At 37.8% G+C, this 21,218-nt stretch overlaps 1 protein-coding gene across 4 annotated transcripts in view; it reads right to left on the bottom strand.

The window, feature by feature from the left end:
• Nucleotides 1-21,218, bottom strand: part of MARCHF1 (membrane associated ring-CH-type finger 1) — a 321,802-nt gene that overhangs the window by 166,858 nt on the left and 133,726 nt on the right. For all 4 annotated transcript variants that reach the window (XM_047855323.1, XM_047855326.1, XM_047855324.1 and 1 more), the window contains exon 2: nucleotides 2,830-2,880. In XM_047855323.1, coding sequence (XP_047711279.1) covers nucleotides 2,830-2,880 — 51 coding nt within the window. The remainder of the gene's footprint in view (nucleotides 1-2,829; nucleotides 2,881-21,218) is intronic.

Here is a 21,218-nt window from a genome sequence, read left to right as displayed (position 1 = left end):
GCCTATTATTTATTCTTATTCCACTCAGAACACAATGCATATATTAGAACCTATGCCCCAAATTCACTTACTTACAAAAAGATTTATGAAGCACTTATTTGGTGCTCTCACTGTGATATACATATTAAGAGTTCCATAATAAGTATAGCTAATACTTGCCATAGTGCCAGTCACTGTTCTAAGCACTACTCCAAGAGGTAGATACTAGAATATATTCTCCTTTCACAGGTTAAGTTATTAAGAAAGTTAAATAACCCTCCTAAACAGTTTCTTTGGAATCCATGCTCTTAATTACTCTGTAATCACACCCTTCCAACGCTTATAGTCTTTTTTTTCTACATAAAAATAATTTTGACAAAATGAGAGAAAAAGCACCCTTGTTCTGCTTTAATGTTTTTCCCCACCACTTTAAAAGTTAAAGGACTCGGTGTACCCATGTGGCTCAGTCGGTTCAGCGTTCAACTCTTGATCTCTGCTCAGGTCATGATCTTACAGTTCATGAGATTGAGCCCCACATGGGGCTCTGTACTGAAGGTGTGGAGCCTGCTTGGGATTCTCTGTCTTGCTCTCTCTGACCCTCCCCTGCTCTCTCTCCCTCTCTCTCTCTCAAAAATAAAATAAATAAACATTTAAAAATGTTAATGGACTCAAATATTGCTAGATTTTGCCACTTCACAGTTGGTAAGTCATATGGTCCTAATGAAAAGTTTATCACTTAGTAATTCATGAAAAAGTAGTGAGAACTCAACAATGTTTTTAGCATTTATGACTGTCATTCTGAATGTGAAAAAAAGGAAAGTCATTTTGGCTTAAATAAAATAAACATGCACACAGAAATCTTTTTATCTCTGCAGGTGTCTGATAGTTGAATTTCTGCTATCGCACAATTAGACTATTTAAGAAGAGAGCTTTTCATTTCCCTCTGCATATTATGCATTTTTGTCATTAATTGTCTCCCACATAGGGATGCAATTAATCTATACCAGAGCCTGGAAGAACTCCTAGAAGGGAAACTACACTCCAGACTTTTTATTTCTCAAAGAATAAGTTAAAAGTTTAAAAGTTATAAATAAGCTGCATTATGTCAAGCTCAAACAGCAGCTTGGCAATGCAATATAATTGTACCCCTGGATCATGAAACAATATCTGGTGTGATAAAGGAGTTGTCAGTATGTTTACAAGTTTCTAGGTCAACATGAACATTCAAGTTTAGAAAGATGACAATGTTCTGCAGTTGCAGGCAAGGCCCTTCATGATGTGACTAAGATGAAAGCCATTTGAAAGGTATGTTTTTAATTTACAGTTACTTAAAGAAACCTTCAAATGACTGATACCATCACCTTCGTGTCACTGAGGAGGCAGCTGTATCTCAGGGAGGTTAAGTGAATGTCTCACGGTCACATAAGAAGTGACAGCACAACAACTTACACTCTGATCCTCTTTCTCCAGAATTAGTACTATCCCACATTGCCCCTCGAAAATCTATGAAGGTCCCCAGATTTGGATGTAATTATAAATGTTCAGTCCCATGTATTGAGATACAATTTTTATGGGTCTCTTGTATCTCTGCATGTCTTGTAAGCAGAATTGTTCATAGCTTTAGTGCTCGACTATCTTTGTAAGGATGTTTGCATAATGGCTAAGATTGGAACATAGAGATTTTGTCTCACAGAGCAATGGACAGGCATACTTACTATCTATTAAAAATGAGAGTTTCCTAAGTGTAGGGTTGCATTCCTATAACCAATGCAGTGTGTTTGCAAGTGTCACCAGACCATCTCGGCATTGTCTCCTAAGAACTGGCCTCAGGAAACCAGCTTAAGAAAGTCCTGATACTCGGCTACTGCTATTTTTCCAATGAGTAATAAAGTTCTTTGTTTCTGAAAACAGAACACTTCCCTAAATTGGATGTGGATCTATGTTCTATAGTGCCTGTAGTTGACAACTATTTGGGGGGCTCCTCTGAAGGAAAAGAATATAAAATTACATATGCAAAATTAAGTTCAGGGCCATAGAGGGTGCTGGCAAGTGAGTGGCCCTGCAGACCAAACTCTATTCATGGTAAATCTATCTTTGTCTGAATTACGTTTTTGGAAGACATAATTTTCCAATTTGATAAATGGCTCTAAATGACTTCTTACTCCCCCAAACACAGAGTCTATACATTACATTGTGTCTCATTTTAGAGAATAGCCCTTAATTTTGTTTTCTAGGCAAAATAAAAATCTAGAGTATCTCTGCCGTGCCATAATTTTTTTTTTTTGACATTCTGGTGTTTCGCTTAGAATTAAGACAGTTTAGGGAGTATTTTGTTTTTTTCATCCATTGACTCTATAAAACAAATATGACCAAACTAATGCCTTAAAGTAAGTCATTTCTAAGACCTGTCCTGGTTAAATACCAGCATAGTTGAGCCTAAACTTGTAGAAAAACTGAATTAATGGAAATTGTACCATGAATGTTGATACAATTTCAAGTTGGGTATGTGACAGCTCTGTGATGCTTGAAATGAGAGAAAAAAAATACTTTTTATGACACTCCAAAAGTATCAAGTTATCTTTTGCATATAGTATTGAAAAGGAAAAATAACTCATTTTGTTGAAATGAAACTAAATGTGTCTGTGAACAAACAAACAAAATGTTTGTGGTGTGAAATCATGAAATCGTGCCCCTCATCACAGCAAAAGCTTAAAAGAGTCAAAACCATTAACAAGTCATATTTGTGTACTGCTCACAGATAACAATTCTAGGTTAAACATTATAAAATATTTACTGAAACTCATAAAACATGAAAGTCAATAAACAAACAAATAAATACAGTTTACTTACTTTTGAAATATTACTTGATCGACTTGCAGATCGCCCTGGGGATTTGTCATTCTGAAAAATAAAATTACAGACATTGATTAAGAATTTAGCAATAGTCTTTACTGTGGAAAAAAGAAAGCCCAGCACAGACCAACGTCTAAATGTTCTCTATATTGTTCTGACTGATAAATATACAAATTGCTTACACACAATGGTTCTTGTCTTACCAAATTTTATTTCTTTAGTACAGATCAGTGTCCTTGTGAAAATGTTTCAATTAGCATCACCTTCTAGGAGTATTTATGTCCAGGGAATGCTTATTTCTCTAGAAAAAATGTATGCAGTTCCTTTGAAATAAATTAGAAAATGGATATATATTCCATTATTTCCTCTTTCATTTTTGCTACAAGGACATTCTAAGTAAATTCTGTTTCTAATGTCAGTAAATATTGCACACCAGGTACATGGTGCATACATCTAACTCCTGTTATTTTAAAATACATCTTTATTCATCTTTTCTGTCATTTTACTTTTGTTCTATTTTTTTTAAGTTTATTTATTTTTGGGAGAGAGAGTGTGCATGCAAGCCGGGGAAGGACTTAGAGAGTGGGGGACAGAGGATTGAAGCAGTCTCTGTGCTGACAGCAGAGAGCCCAATGTGGGGCTTAAACCCATGAACCATGGATCATGACCTGGGCCGAAGTGAGATGCTTAACCCACTGAGCCACCCAGATCGCCCTCTGTTATTTCACTTTTAAAATGTAAAAATTTAGAGGGGCCTGGGTAGCTCAGTTGGATAAGGCTCTGACTTCAGCTTAGGTCATGATCTCCCAGTTCATGAGCTTGAGCCCCGTGTCAGGCTCTGTGCTGACAGCTGGAAGCCTGGAGCCTGCTTTGGATTCTGTGTCTCCCTCTCTCTCTGCTCCTCCCTGGCTCACACTCTGTCTCTCTCTGTCTCTCAAAAATAAATAAATGTTGGGGCGCCTGGGTGGCGCAGTCGGTTAAGCGTCCGACTTCAGCCAGGTCACGATCTCGCACTCCGTGAGTTCGAGCCCCGCGTCAGGCTCTGGGCTGATGGCTCAGAGCCTGGAGCCTGTTTCCGATCCTGTGTCTCCCTCTCTCTCTGCCCCTTCCCCGTTCATGCTCTGTCTCTCTCTGTCCCAAAAATAAATAAACGTTGAAAAAAAAATTAAAAAAAAAATAAATGTTAAAACAATCAAATGTAAAAATTTCGAAGATAGTTTTAAATTTAAAACAATTAAGTTAAAAACCTTTAAAAATTATTTTAAAATCTAAAACTTAAAAATACACTAAAAAAAGTATACCCTCAGTTCTTGCCTCTTAAAGGATATCCAATTTAGTAGAAAAGCATGAGAAAAGCTTTTGAATATTTTAAGAAAACTGTACAATTTTAAGGTAGAGAGAGACCTTAGAAAGTGGAGCCCTTCTTTTGAAACCCAGAAGCATTCTTTTCCCAGCAATGGCAGTGCTCATGCTCAAGCTGGAGTCAGCCTGAGGCCTTCTGTCCAGTCCAGTCTGGTTGCTCGTTCTACTCTGCCGATTATCGGCTAGTGGATAATTGACTGACAAATCACAATGCATGGGTATTATGAATTTTACATGTACCAAGAGATCACAGTACACCTTTCCTTCTGTAGAGAAAATGTTGGAAGGAGCTGTTCTGGAAACCAGGAGTTTGTGAAGGATCTGAATTAACACCTTAATATTCTTTTAAGAAATTTTCTGAGCATCTAGACCTGGTGCCAAAGTGGACCTGTGTAGACAACGACAGTGCATCTTGACAGAGGTTGTTTTTGAGAACTAAGATGTTCTAACAACCTGCAGGTCTGAAATTGCCCCATGATGACTGCTAGAGACAGTTTCAGCAACACAGCGATGACAGGATAAGGCAAATGTTATTGTGGAGAAACAGTAGATGCATTTACTGCAAACTGTCACTGTGTCGTGTGCAGGCTTGCACATATTCCAGCTGAATAGTATTTTTTCCTTTACATGCAACATCCATCTCATACAACCACTGATGTCACTGTGGAGCGTGTTATTACAGACCAAGATGAGTCACAATGATACGATTAGTTACACCTCATAACAGCCCCGTGATCCAGCTGGAGATTAATGTATGTACTGCCAGCAGACATTTTTCCTTGATTAGCTTCCTCTGGTGATGGAGAGAGGTACTTTTCTCCTGACATCTCAGCTCCTCTTCTAGATACCAGAAAACAAAACTAATCCATCTTCCCTTCTGAGTGAAATGCAGGATTCTGACACACTATTGTTTAGAACAGACGGAAATAAGTCACATAAAATAATAGACAGGGAAGAATTTTGTGTAGTAGTTGTTTTGTTATGTTTTCCATATTTCCGTGGTATGTGAAAACATAATTAAGGAACTAGGACTGAAAGGTGCTTCAACAAGAGCCCAGAGGTACCACAGAAATTTAACACTACATCAGATAACTTAATTTTGCAAACCAAATAGGACTTTGTGGTGTTTTCAGATAAAAACAAGGAGAGTCAGATTCCCTCCACAGTTGTGAATGAGTTCAGCGTAAGGTTATAATAAGCAGATAATTCCCATACTTGTCACCAGCATCCCCAAATCTAATAGGGAGAAGCATCTTCTTGATTATTTAGTACTTCAAGAAATCTTTTAACTTGAGATCCATTGGTTCTATTTTCTCCTAACACAAGATTAGGTATTGCAAGAAATAAAGGAGTTTAGGCAAAGTTTACTTTTTTTTTTGCCAGAGCTAAGCTCCCTGTTGTGTCCATTCCAGTTAATACAGGGGACAGAGGGCACACACGAGTGCTGTGCTGGCAGCTTTGGAGAGGGAGAGCCCTACTTGCAATTTGCCCTGTGGTAATGCACTGGTTCTGGCAAGATCACAGTTTGACAAGCCAGGACTTTCCTCACTGTAACCTGTGTCTTCACTATAACATGGAGGAGATAATACCCTGGGGATTGTTGGAAGAAGCAAATGAGCTCTACATGAAAACATTTTATAGTTTGCAAGGTTATACTATTTCAATTACTATTCACAAGTAGAGGAAACACCCAAAGAGCTCCCTCAAAAATCATGATGATCATCACAGTTTACTAGACTCATAATTTAAACACAAACATCCTCGTTTCTCTGTCCTGCAATTTTGCCTCTATTGTGGATTAGATTCTGGCATACAAAATGTAAGAATGAAAAATCAAATTTTTCTCTACCCAAGTAAGGAAGTTGGGTTTGCTCTGCCTTTGAAGCAAAGCACCAGAAGCACTTTTGCTCTTGGAAAACTTCCAAAGCTATCTGTTTCATTTGCTACTAATTAATTGGGTGGATTGTCCCATTACCATTGCAATGACAAATTCTTCTTCATAGATTAGTCAAATACGGTTGTCATACCTCATTATGATCAGTTGAAATTCTTTACCTTACATTAAATAGAAGCTGTCTTAGATTCTAATGTAACTTACTGGTACTCAAATTATAGTGACCTTTTAGGGGACTAAAAGTTGGAACCAACAAGAGCTTCAGACAAGTCTGCAAGAAAAGTATGGGATCATCAATCAGTAATGTTGAGTAGCTATCTTAGCAGACTGGTTTTAGCAGACCATTCACAGTATGCATAGAGTTTGACTTCTAATTTCAGAAGTGCTTTTTAATATTGACAAGAAGTTTCTAAGGTTTTGTTTGATATAAATATATCTGACATTGTTAGTTTTGTTCTGTGATTATTATTAGTATAATGATTGTTTTTCAAATTTGATCTTACTAAACATGCTGGATTTTTATTACCAGAAAGGAAAAACGATTACCAAATGAGAAAATCATTACTAAATTGTTTTAACACATTTTCAATGTTATAATCTGAGGAAAATGACATAGTTCCTTCAAAAGGCAATACTCTGTGTTAAAGAATATACAATATGGCTGGACATGTATGTATCTACACATGGATATTCTATATATTGTACCATTGATCAGAATAGGGCAGTAAGGAAGCTTTAAGGAGGTTGTTTTATGTGAACTTAAGGAAAAAAACAAAACAAAACAAAAAAATTCCTGCCTGAGTGAAGAAACCAGAATAAGATTCACACATTTCACTGATACAATGTTATTCTCTAGTTTTTTTCCTTGGTCCCCCTCACCTCCACCCCCTACCCATGTCCAGGCTAAAAATCAAGAATATTTGAAAGAAGAAAAAGAAATGAGGCAAATTTGAAGGTCATCTGAAGAATTCTAAGTAGAAAATGGAACTATTTTTACTAAGGTAATTAAAACCTGTAATAAAAGTCTTTGAAAGCAATGTGGTTTATAAATGAAAAAAAACCACAGAGAAATTGTATGCAATAAAAACTTGATTAATAGATATATTTAAAAATCTCATGTCCACTAAGTGAAAAATACTGTGTTTTAATGTCTATGAAAGATGTAAAATTCATGTACCCTCAAACAGTACCTTAACAAAAAAAACTTCAAATAGAGATTTATAGGGCACTTCTTTTGATATTGAACCAATAAAATTAGAAATAAAAACTTGAAATGTGACTAATAAATCTTAATCACCATTAATTAACACATTTTTAGATAATGCTTGGTTCAATGAAATAAAAGTCTTTGGAAAATTATAGCCAGAAACTCTTGAAAATAATATGCTAAGACTTATAGAGAACACAGCAAAAGCTATATCCAGATAAAATTTATAACTGTAAATGCTTTCCATATTAAAGAAAACAGTAATTAAACAAAATAAAAGAACATAGCAAAATGAAAGTAATCAATTATAAAAGCTAAAACTCATTAAATAGATAAAATAAGAATAATACAGAAACATTTTCTTAAGGCAGGTCCCTGAGAATAATTACAAAATAGATGAATTTCTAGTAAGGCTTATCAAGGGAAAGAGAAAGCAGGAATAGATAAGAAAGGATAAATGACCAAAGACACAGAAAAATTAGAAAAATTGTAAAAGAAAGCTACACGTAATGTTATTGCAACAAATCTGAAAACCTAGAAAAAAATCAACCATATTCTAGCAAAGTAAAAGTTGTCAGAATTTATTTAAGAAGAGGAAAACTTAAATAGATACAGTAATTAACAAAGAAGGGATTAGATAAGTAAATAGAAGTCTACTTGAATACATACAGTAATTAACAAGCAATTAGATAAGTAAATAGAAGTCTACATGCCCTAAAAAGAATAAGGGCATGATGATTTCCAAGTAAGTTGTACCTCATTTTTTTTAAAAAAAAATTTTAATGTTTATTTATTTTTGAAAGACAGAGAGAGACAGAGTGTGAGCAGGGGAGGGGCAGAGAGAGAGAGAAAGACACAGAATCTGCAAAGGCTCCAGGCTCTGAGCTGTCAGCACAGAGCCCGACTTGGGGCTCCAACTCCCAAGCTGTGAGATAATGACCTGAGCCGAAATTGGATGCTTAACCAACTGAGCCACCCAGGCGCCCCAGTTGTACCTCATTTTTAAAGAACACGTAATTTCAATTTTATTTACATTATTCTTGACGATAGATACATAAAGTTCCCAAATTCACGTTATTAATCATGCATAATGTGTTAAGACAGTACCCAAAAAGAAATACAGAAGGAAAAGGAAACTATGCTTTAGTCTTAATTGAGCAATCTGAAATCTGGATTGAAAAACTGAAGAACAATAATATAAGGTATAACTTTTTGGCAGTTCAAGGAAGCCATGTGGAGACAAATCTGATGGAGATATTTCTTAGAGTATTTCACACAATAAGAGCCAGTTTACTGTCTCAGTCTATAGTCATTCAGTAGAACAAAGATGTGTGATAATGCCAGTGAAGGTCACACTATATTTTTTAATATGTCAAATTTTTGGCATACTTCAAGACCTGCACTTGTTGGGGACTTAGTTGAGGGTATTTTGGCTCATGATACCCAACAGAGAATATTTCTTTCTTTTTTTTTTTTAACGTTTATTTATTTTTGGGACAGAGAGAGACAGAACATGAACGGGGGAGGGGCAGAGAGAAAGGGAGAGACAGAATCGGAAACAGGCTCCAGGCTCTGAGCCATCAGCTCAGAGCCTGACACGGGGCTCGAACTCACGGACCGCGAGATCCTGACCTGGCTGAAGTCGGACACTTAACCGACTGCGCCACCCAGGCGCCCCCAACAGAGAATATTTCTAAGGCCCTTGTCAAATATCAGTTGGGGGGCCGCCTTGGTAAAGTACAATGAATTAGTTTCATTTCCTCTGACTCTTAGATTCTAGATGCTGAGAAGGAGAAGAGAGGGCCAAGTTAGCTTTTGGTAAAAGAGTGAGGTGGGAGAGAAATACCTCTATTGTGCTGGTCTATGATCCCTTGACTCCATTCTCGCCCCTTGTTCTCAGTTTTAGGAAAAACTGAATAACTTACACAAGCTCTTTATATGATACATCCTTTTAAAATCAGCTTTCAGATTTTTCCACTATTTGAAAGTTTTTCATTTTTCATCCTTTAAATTTTTGCATTAGAACCTTAAGTATAGATGTATCTATTGCTTCAAAATATTTTCAATAACCTAACATCTTCTCTTCTGTTTTACATAGCAAGTGATCTCTAAAGTAGATTCTCAAGTATTTACAACTGAAGGTCTCTTACACAGATAAATAGAAATTGCCCTGGCATTCAGGGGATATAATGGTTAATTTTATGTGTCAACTTGGCTGGGCCATAGTGCCGATATGTTTAATCAAACATTCTTCTGGATGTTTCTTTGAAAGTGTTTTTTGGATGAGATTAACATTTACATCAGTGGACTTGGAGTAAAGCAGGTTACACTGTATAATGTGGATAAATCTTACCCAATCAGTTGAATGCCTTAATAGAACAAAAACTGACCTCTTCAGAACAAGAATGAATTCTGCTAATTCTGCCAGCAGAACTGTCTTTGGGCTAGAACTATCACTCCCCTGAGTCTCCAGCCTACTCGCCCACTCTATAGATCTCTCTCTCCCTCTGTGTGTGTGTGTGTGTGTGTGTGTGTGTGTGTGTGTGTGTAGATAGATATACATATAGATATAGATATAGATATAGACATAGATATAGACATAGACATATCTATCTATCTATCTATCTATCTATCTATCTAATCTATCTATATCCTATATTTCCTATTGGTTTGGTTTTTCTGGAGGACCCTAATGCATATGATTTGTTTTATTTTATTTCTATTTGTTATTCTTTCTTTCCCATTGCTACTAGTATATTTGCCTTTTATTCTTCTTCTTTCAAAATTCTGCTATCTCTTGTGCTGTGTTCATAGGAATTCCTCCAGCTTCTTTATATTTTATTAAAGTTTATTTATTTTGAGAGAGAGGAAGAGCATGAGTGGGGGGGGCAGAGAGAGAGGAGAGAGACAGAATCCCAAGCAGGCTCTGTGCTGTCAGTGCAGAACCCGACATGGGGCTCAGTCCCACAAACCGTGAGATCATGACCTGAGCTGAAATCAAGAGTCATTTACTTACCAACTGAGCCACCCAAACATTCCTAACTTCTTTTATCTAAATGTGTGTGATGTTTATGAATTTTAGTCCAAAATATTGGCACACAAAGAATGTCACATTCCATAATTTCTCTAAAACTCAAATCTGCCTTCAGCCTCCACCTGTAGCATGGCACTCACCTGAGTGAGATGCAAAACTTCTTTAAAAATATTAGCATATATCTAAATCGTAGTATGCATCTTTGATACACCAGCAGTGCATCCAAAAATGCATAAGGAACAGAATAAATAAGATTCATTCCAGACATTTCTTTTTCAGGAAATATGTCAATATTTCATTAGATTAAAACATTGAAAGAGACAAATATAATGATCTTATATGCCAAAAAGATAATTGACAAACCTCTGCAGTCTTACTACCATGTAAGTGCTAAGTACAATAAGAATTGGAGGAAATCTTTTAAAGTGATAAAGACAAGATTTTAAAATCAATGCCAAAAATTATTCTAAATGATAAAATACAAGAACTATGAAATTCTGTTAGGGATGTTTGCTCTTGCTATTACTATTCAACTCATCTTAGAGTTTCTAACACATGTAACAACAATAAAATAAAATATTTGGTGGGAAAAATATTGAAAGGAAGGAGCAAAACAAAGCAATCTCTTATGGATATGATAGAAATTCCAAGTGTACCTTTTTTTTTAAATTTTTTTTTCAATGTTTATTTATTTTTGGGACAGAGAGAGACAGAGCATGAACGGGGGAGGGGCAGAGAGAGAGGGAGACACAGAATCAGAAACAGGCTCCAGGCTCTGAGCCATCAGCCCAGAGCCCGACGCGGGGCTCGAACTCACGGACTGCGAGATCGTGACCTGGCTGAAGTCGGACGCTTAACCGACTGTGCCACCCAGGAGCCCCTAAGTGTACCTTTTAAAGAAGAAAACTATGAGAATTAATGAGACTTTAGTATAATGGCTAGATATAGGATAATTATACCATGGCAGAGTCTACTACATTTCCTAAAATGCATCATCCTTTCTTCTGCAAAAACAGAATGGCAACTGGGTATATTTCTTTCCAGTCACACTGTGTCTCCTAGCATTTCTTTCAATTATAGGTTGCCTATAACTAAATTCCCTCCAGTGAGATGTGAACAGAGTTCACAATTGTCAGTTTCCTGCGTGTCCCATAAATCTACAATTTCTTTTTCTATTGCTCGGTGCTAAGACGGTGACTATCAGAGCAAGCCAGGAAGCCACATATTAAGTAGAGTAGAGCTGAATTCTCCAGAGTCCTCGAATGACCACATGGTGAAGAGCCCTCAGCCAGTTTGGAACATACACTCTAAACTTTCACGGAAAAGAAATAAACTTGTATTTCTTTGGAGCCATCACATTTTTTGGATTTATTTCTTGTGATGGTTTAGCCTATCTTAATAGAAATACTACAAGATCAATAGCTTTTTCCCTTCCAGCAATAAATACCCAGAAATGTAATAATAAAAACAAAAGCCATAAAATACTTAAGAATAAATTTAACAAATAAATTATAAAATCTTATTAAAACATAAATTACAAAATTGTACTGAGGAGATCATGAACTGAAAAAATGAAAGCACCACTTTTTGATGGGAAGATAATTTCATAAAATATACATCTTCTACAAAATGGGATATAAATAGAATGTAGTTCAAATTAATCTCTAATGGGGTTTATTTCTTCCTTTCTGAAGCAGAAAGGAGATAGATAAAATTATCTTAAGGAACACATATAGAAAAAGAAATGCTGGAGAATAGCCAAGAAATTAATTTTAAAAAGGTTTCCAAATGCTAGGCATTGTCCATATTAACCCACTGTGATTAAGTCAATATGGCATTGGCATAAGAATTGGCCAAAAGGAAATCCAGTGAAATCCAGAATAGAAAATCCAGAAGCAGATCAAAGAGTCTCACATATAACAAAATTGGTATTTCAAATCAATATTGAAAGGAAAGTTGTCATAATAAATGCTTCTGGACAACTGACTATATACATGGAAAAAAAAATCAAACCCATACTGAATAGCATATACAGAGGTACCTGGGGTGGCTCAGTCAGTGAAGCGTCTGACTCTTGACCTTGGCTCAGGTCATGATCTATCAGTTTGTGGGCTCGAGCCCTGTGTCAAGCTCAATGATGACAGTGTGGAGCCTGCTTGGGATTCTCTCTCTACCCCTCCCCTGTTCTCTCTCTTTCAAAATGAGTAAACTAAAAAAAATAAAATAAATGGCATATACAGTCATAGATTCCAGGTGGAACAAAGTCTTGAATATAAAAAATTAAAAACATATTTGACATAAGCTTAAATTATAAATTCAATCTAGGGGTGGGGGAGGTCTATATATAACTAATACGAGAACCAGAAGCTATAAGTGATATTTGATTATATTATGTCTGTAAAGAACACAAAAATTAGAGTGAATAAACAAACAGTAACATTATAAACAAGCACAAAATAGAAGATTGATAAAGTTCAATTTCTGTAATATGCAGAGAGATTTTTGTATATTCATGAAAAAGGCAACAGAAGAAATCCAATAGAAAATAAAATTAAGTGAAAGATAGGAATAGAAATTCACAGAAAAAAGATTGCAGATTGTTAATAAACATATAATAAGATGCTTAAAATCACAAGCTGTCAGAAAAATGCTAATTAGAGTAAAAACAAGGCATTGCTTTACACTCATCATGTTAGAAAGATTGAATAGAGTGATAGCTTCCAGTGCTGGTGGGGAGAATAAGAAAGAGTACTCTCAAAAATTGCTAGGAGAAGTATGAATTTTTGCAGGATCATTTGCAAAAACATCTGGCAACATCTGTTAAAATTAAAAATATCACTTTATGCAGTAATCTCACTGCTGGGAATCTGTCCCAGAGAAATAAAAGCACTGGTTCATACGAATATGCAAATAAGGCCACTTAAATACAGTTCTGTTCTAGGGGCGCCTGGGTGGCGCAGTCAGTTAAGCGTCCGACTTCAGCCAGGTCACGATCTCGCGGTCTGTGGGTTCAAGCCCCGTCGGGCTCTGGGCTGATGGCTCAGAGCCTGTTTCCGATCCTGTGTCTCCCTCTCTCTCTGCCCCTCCCCCGTTCATGCTCTGTCTCTCTCTGTCCCAAAAATAAATAAACGTTGAAAAAAAAATTAAAAAAAAATACAGTTCTGTTCTTAATTGAAAAAAAAAAAAACCCAAAAACCCATCTTGGCAATAAAGACGTGCCAGTTGTTAAGTTAATGTTCTCGAAGTTTTATTTTTTTTAAATTTTTTAAATGAAATGAACTAATTTTCTAATGTCAATTAATACTTAGTCCAATTTCATTGTTTCCTGATTGACAAGCTGTGTTCCACAAGAGACTTCTAGAATGTGGAACTGGAGGCTCTGAGATGTGGTATGCCTTGCTCGAGGTCATAGAGGCAGTCAATGAAAGAGCTGTGACCAGAACCGACGTCCTTTGACCCACTGTTCAGTGCTCTTTTTTTTCTTCTTTTTTTAATGTTTATTTGTTCTCGAAGCTTTAAGCCCACCCTCCTAAATTCTACTCTGGAGCTGGGGCTCTGCAAACCACATTTCTGTTTCCTCACTCCACTCCCTCTGACTCTCTGCTAAGAGGGGCACTACAGGGGAACTTGGAAGGCTGGAAAAGGAAAACGGGATTTGCTCAGTCCTGTTTGCTTTCCATTGGCTTCTTCTCCACTTCTTGTGTGAGTATCATCCTAGAAATGCTTCTTTACTCTAGTAGCTGGGATCACCTCCTGGAGCAGTAGCCAAGGACAGTGTGCAGTTTTTCTAACAGCCTCAGAAACAGATGCCACACTCTTTAGATCCCAACACCAGCCCGCTGGCTCCTTCTTCAAAAGTTTGAGTTTCAATTCCATTGGACCCCTTTTTCAAGCTATAAATAATCCAGTTTCTTTCCTTTGTTCACCCAGACTAGCCAATAAATCTTTACATTAAGTTTTCTATATAAAAACCGAAGTCTGGTTTCTCTCTCCTGACTAGATCCTGACTAATGGAGTAAACAATGCTCACCAACAGAGAAATGATTAAATAAGTTATAGCAGAGCCACGCTTTGGAATATTATGCCATTATGAAATAGAATGAATCAGCTCCTTGCCATTTGTCCAAAAGGAATTTTCCACAAGATAAGATTGAGTCCAAAAAGTAAAAAGAGAAGTTGTATAATATGATTATTTGGAAAACATATAAGGACAGTACTTCTACAAGTGTCTATGTGTGCATATATTTATGTGTAGACATGTATTTGTGTATGACTATATGAGCATAGCAAAAGTCATGGCAGTTAAGTATGACTCTTGATTTCGGCTCAGGTCATGATTTCACTGTTCTTGCAATGGAGTCCCATGTCAGGCTCTGCAGTGATAGCATGGAACCTGCTTGGGATTCTGTCTCTCCCTCTCTCTCTGCCCCTCTCTGGCTCATGATCTCTCTCTCTCTCTCTCTAAAAATAAATAAACATTAAAAAAATAGAAAAAGGGATACTCATGAGTATGATAACATGAGTTTCTTGGGGCAAGAGTGAGAGGGCAGAGGGAGAGTCCAGTGGAAGAGGAGAAAGGAGATAAGGGGGAAAAGAGTCCTTAAAAATAAAAAGAGCATGGTGTATGCCTGTTTATGTAAATTATATATGGATGTGAAGTGCATACAGAAATTATAATGCAAGTGTGAAGTTACATCTTTATTTATTGGCAAGTGATGATATCCAAAATATATTATTAAGGTGAAAAAGAGAGTTAAACAATAACATGTAGAGGACATTTTCATTTCTTTAAAATCAAATATACAGAACCTGTAGAAATATTTATGTATTTACATATATATTTTTGACTAAGCAAAAATATGCTCATCCAATATTGGTTATTATCACACCATCTACTCATAATGGTTACCCTCAGTCCCACAGCATGATAGTACTGCAGGGAGTAGAGAGGCTTATGGAGATATTCTAGCTTTAAAAAATTTTTTTGGGGTGGTAGAGTTTTACTTGTTTTTCATAATATTTTTGTAAAAATATCAAATTAAGAAAATTAAAGAAACAAAAATGGGAAAGTTAGTCTTACTCATCAAAGATTAGATATCATAGAGAGATAAATGTGTGTGCGTGTGTGTGTGTGTGTGTGTGAGACAGAGAGAGAGAGAGAGAGAGAGAGAGAGAGAGTGAGTAAAAGAGCTGCAAGAAACATTTGATGTTTATATTCCCCAAGACAGTACAGTAAATGGAACATAAAGGCATCAACTTAATTACTGGGTCAAGTAGGATTGGTAGAAAAAAAACAGTGACATTTGGATTAGAGCTCCGTTACTAACCATGTGACCTTAGGAAAATCATCTACCTTCTCTGGCCTTGGCTTGCTGAATTTGCAAAGTGGGCATAAGAACATATGGTTACCTTCTTAAAATAGCTGTGGAACAAATATGATACACTTTGAAAAAGCATGTTCCAAATATAGTGTAAGGCACTATATAAGTATAAGCAGGACCTAGGATTAAGCTTGGATTTGCTAGAGCTAAAGGAAGATTAGTGAAAAGGACATATATTTGTAAGTGGTCAAATTTATTATTAAATTTTGTACTGCAAAGAATTTACTTAAAATACTCTTAATTTTTTTAAAAAACAAACATACTCCCAATACCCAATTTAATTGAAAAACTTGCTAATATTATTAATTATGATAATGAATAAAACCCTCATACCTATTCAGACAGCCAAACAACTATATTAACTAGGAAATAAAGAATATAAAAATCATGTGATGGAAATTTCCCTTCCCTCCCCAAAAAATTCATGCAAAAATACCTTTTTAATGGTATACTCTTCTAAAAGAAAGACTCTACAGATGAAGGACTTGGCATTCTAAACAAGTCAGCAGTTGTAATTCCTAACATGAGAACAAAAGGAAACATTTTTTTAAAAAGTTTGTACACCCCAGTACTGAAAACGCTTCAAACCGAATCTTGTTTGGATGGAAAGAAAAATAATATAGTATAGTGATCATTGGCCAAATTGCCAGAGCACCAGAGAAAAGGACCTGAGGGTTTAATTTAGACATGTTTACAGTTATGAAAAGACAGAAAATAAGGGGTACCGAATGGCTGCTAAAATTTAGAAGGTGATGGTTTTAGTTCACTGGCTTGTTTGAAAAGGTGATTACTGCATGTTTGTTTGTTTTTACAGTATATAAAGTAAGGTCAGCATACAACAGTTTAGTGTACAACAGTTGAACCCCTATAAGAGTGAAATATAAGCAGTTTTATTTGTTCCCCAATTCTGTTCTATAACGACAATGTTCACATTAAAAACAGGAAGCTCAGTTCGAGCCCTGCGTCAGGCTCTGGGCTGATGGCTGGGAGCCTGGAGCCTGTTTCCGATTCTGTGTCTCCCTCTCTCTCTGCCCCTCCCCCGTTCATGCTCTGTCTCTGTCCCAAAAATAAACGTTGAAAAAAAAAATTAAAAAAAAAATTTAAAAACAGGAAGCTCACCATACCTCTACTATTGTAAGAATATACACATAATTTATAAAACTTCTTGCATTTTTTATTGATCTATGTATAAAATTTTTTTCATCATACTTTCTATCACAATAATCTTTATTAATATTGTCAAAAGAAAAATCCACAGTTTCCTTTTAATATTTTTTTTGCAAAAAATTATATAAAGTCACATTCCTTGTTAATTAACTGCTTTTCTTATAAATGCTAAACATTTCCCCAATTTTTGGCCTTTTTCTGTCTTGGAATCTCAGAGTTTAAGTAATAAAGACTTCATATATTCATTTGAGTTCCAGATGTTATATTCGCAGGTGTACTATAGGTGACTTGAGATCTATGTCCCACTCTTCACAGCTCTGTGCCCAGGAGGCACACCTGGATGGATCTCATTACAGACGCTTTGCTCACCGACTTCCAATTTTATTCCACCAATGCGGACCCCCGGTTGGAAATTATAGGAGTGGAGGATAATGAGACAGTGTAAATTATCCCCTCTGTGAGACATCACCAGAGGCTGGCTCTGTCCCTTAATTGGAGGTCTCAGCAGTTGTCAAGTAGCCCTCTCTACAAAACCTGCTGTGTCTCTGGGTTCTGAAAAATGTTCCCTCTTCTTGCCTTTTCAAGCCTGTAGGGTGGTAATACTTCCTGTTGTTTCTAGCCAGGGTACCACGCTATCCCTTGTATCTTCTATATACTCTGCTCACACCCATTGCAAATAGACTATCAATTCCTCGCAAATTATTGAATTTGGAAGTGCCATCTGTTTCTTTCTGTACCTTGATGGATATGGGTTATCTTTAGTATTCTTTGTGTAGCCTTATCATTGTTATTATCACTACTAATTTTTGCTTAATTTTTATCGAATTAAGATCTTAGAAGGTTGCTCTAGAGATATGGTGGTCATATTTTATCTACCCCAGTCTGCAGCTCCTAGAAAATCTATCAAGTTTTCAAACCACTTTTTGTATTAGAGTTATATTATTTCCTTCTATGGGTTTAATTTAAAATTGGAGACATGTTTGTAAGACAGTCCGCATATTAGAGACCAGCCATTTAAAATGTGCTGCATGGTGGGATGCTTTCATTAGCATTTTCATCTTCCATTCTTTTAAAAGCACCTTAATGACCATATATTTCTCAAGACACTGTCAGGGGAAATTCAGGCTTAGGTATTTTGCTAAATTTTGAAATAAAATTGACTAAATTAAAAAAAATCCTAAAACCTTCACAGCACACACAAAAACACACACACACGTTTATGCAAATGTATGTTTCGGCAAGTTTATGATCCACGCAAAGGCTGGTAATTCTTCCTTCTGCACCATGGCAGGGCCTCACTTACATGTGATGTGCTACTTCAAGCCTGTCCCATTCTTGTGCCAGACGTCTATTCTTGTCCCCACTCCATTATTCAACTCTTTCTCCCTCCTTCCTTATGTCAGTAATATATAAAGAAATGTGATAAAATTTTATCTTTGGGTATGTAAATTCTGGTTCTATAAAATATCTGAAGACATATGAGAGTTTCCTAGTTGGATAAATAGGCACAATGAGCTAGAGATGGATCAGAACATCGTACCAGGTAGGGAGCTAGGGTGGCTCAGACTCTTGATTTTGGCTCAGGTGATCATCTCGTTGTGAGACTGAGCCCCGTGTAGGGCTCTGTGCTAAGCATAGAACCTGCTTGGGATTCTCTCCCTCTTCTTCATTCTCTGCCCCTCCCCTGCTTATGTGTGCTCTCTCTATCAAAATAAATAAATCAACATTAAAAACAAAAGAAGACAAAAAAAGACCCCCACAATACCAGGAAAGGGAATATTGTCCAAGTTTCAGACCTTTCCCTCACTGTCATTTATTTATGGACTACTTTTGACAGTTTCTCGTTATATCATAATATTGGCCCAGCAGGGAGTCTGAAGTTATAAATTAAAAAGAATTTTTTTTAATCTTTATTTATTTTTGAGACAGACACACACACATAGTGCAAGCGGGGTAGATGCAGAGAGAGAGGGAGACACAGAATCCAAAGCAGGCTCCAGGCTCCAAGCTGCCGGCAGAGAGCCTGATGCAGGGCGCAAACTCATGAGCTGTGAGATCATGACCTGAGCTAAGTCTGAGGCTTAACCAACTGAGCCCCCGAGGCGCCCCTGAAGTTACAAATTTTTACAGCAACAGCCCAAGGAATTCTTTTAAGAAGAAAGCCTGCACGCCATCTTAGCATAATGCAAATCCCATGCATGCATGAAAAACATTACTGCTGGATTGTTTCTAAATCATTACAACAGCTCTAACATAACCTTTCTCCCTTATCTTTCTCTCCCTCTCTCCATTGTTATAGGGTAATCCTTCCTGAACCTATTTTTTTTAAACAATAAAAAAAAAAACACCTGAACTCGTGCTTTAGACAAGAAATTCAGGATTCTTGTCCATTATTATTAGGGTAATTACTAGACAAACAATCGAGGGCAGGAAAGCAGGTGACCTCACAAAAGGCCATAGTAAAATCAAATTCCATTTTTCCACATATGCACTCTGTTGGATCCAGGAGAAAATGATGAGGAATGGCCCTGGAGACTTATTACTTAATATGGTATTATAACTAATAAATGATACATCTTCTAGGATGTCTGGGCTCAAATGCCAACTACACCATTTATGGTACACCTTGGGCAAGACAGTTATCCACTTGGAACTTCTAGTGATGCACTCGTAGAATGTTGATAATAACACAGTCTTCTCGAGATGGTTGTGAGACTCACACTAGAAAGTGGGATCTAAACTGTTTAGCATGGTGGGTTGCGGCAAGATGGCGGCTTAGGAGGACGCTGGGCTCACTGCACGTCCTGCTGATCACTTAGATTCCATCTACACCTGCCTAAATAACCCAGAAAACCGCCAGAGGATTAGCAGAACCGAGTCGCCGGAGCCAAACGCAGACGAGAGGCCCACGGAAGAGGGTAGGAAGGGTGGCGAGGCGGTGCGCGCTCCACGGACTGGCGGGAGGGAGCCGGGGCGGAGGGGCGGCTCGCCGGCCAAGCAGAGCCCCCGAGTCTGGCTTGCAAAAGCGGAGGGGCCGGGCGGACTGTGTTCCGACAGCAAGCGCGACTTAGCGCCTGGGAGGTCATAAGTTAACAGCTCTGCTCGGAAAGCGGGAAGGCTGGAGGACAAAGGGAGGGAGAGCTGCTGAGCCCCCTGACGACAGAGCTCAGTTTGGTGGGGAACAAAGGCGCTCGCCAGCGCCATCTCCCCCGCCCATCCCCCACCCGAAATCCCAAAGGGAACCAGTTCCTGCCAGGGAACTTGCTCGCTCCTCGCAAACACCCAACTCTGCGCTTCTGCGGAGCCAAACCTCCAGCAGCGGATCTGACTCCCTCCTGCTGCCACAGGGCCCCTCCTGAAGTGGATCACCTAAGGAGAAGCGATCTAAGCCTGCCCCTCCTGCCCCCGAGCACCTTGCCTACCCACCCCAGCTAATACGCCAGATCCCCAGCATCACAAGCCTGGCAGGGTGCAAGTAGCCCAGACGAGCCACACCACCCCACAGTGAATCCCACCCCTAGGAGAGGGGAAGAGAAGGCACACACCAGTCTGACTGTGGCCCCAGCGGTGGGCTGGGGGCAGACATCAGGTCTGACTGCGGCCCCGCCCACCAACTCCAGTTATACACCACAGCACAGGGGAAGTGCCCTGCAGGTCCTCACCACGCCAGGGACTATCCAAAATGACCAAGCGGAAGAACTCCCCTCAGAAGAATCTCCAGGAAATAACAACAGCTAATGAGCTGATCAAAAAGGATTTAAATAATATAACAGAAAGTGAATTTAGAATAATAGTCATAAAATTAATCGCTGGGCTTGAAAACAGTATACAGGACAGCAGAGAATCTCTTGCTACAGAGATCAAGGGACTAAGGAACAGTCACGAGGAGCTGAAAAACGCTTTAAACGAAATGCATAACAAAATGGAAACCACCACAGCTCGGCTTGAAGAGGCAGAGGAGAGAATAGGTGAACTAGAAGATAAAGTTATGGAAAAAGAGGAAGCTGAGAAAAAGAGAGATAAAAAAATCCAGGAATATGAGGGGAAAATTAGAGAATTAAGTGATACACTAAAAAGAAATAATATACGCATAATTGGTATCCCAGAGGAGGAAGAGAGAGGGAAAGGTGCTGAAGGGGTACTTGAAGAAATCATAGCTGAGAACTTCCCTGAACTGGGGAAGGAAAAAGGCATTGAAATCCAAGAGGCACAGAGAACTCCCTTCAGACGTAACTTGAATCGATCTTCTGCACGACATATCATAGTGAAACTGGCAAAATACAAGGATAAAGAGAAAATTCTGAAAGCAGCAAGGGGTAAACGTGCCCTCACATATAAAGG

Source organism: Prionailurus viverrinus, chromosome B1, assembly GCF_022837055.1.
Source record: "Prionailurus viverrinus isolate Anna chromosome B1, UM_Priviv_1.0, whole genome shotgun sequence".
Classification (NCBI taxonomy): domain Eukaryota; kingdom Metazoa; phylum Chordata; class Mammalia; order Carnivora; family Felidae; genus Prionailurus; species Prionailurus viverrinus.
The sequence above is the reverse complement of the archived record's forward strand: the minus strand, read 5'-3'. Positions and strand labels throughout refer to the sequence as shown.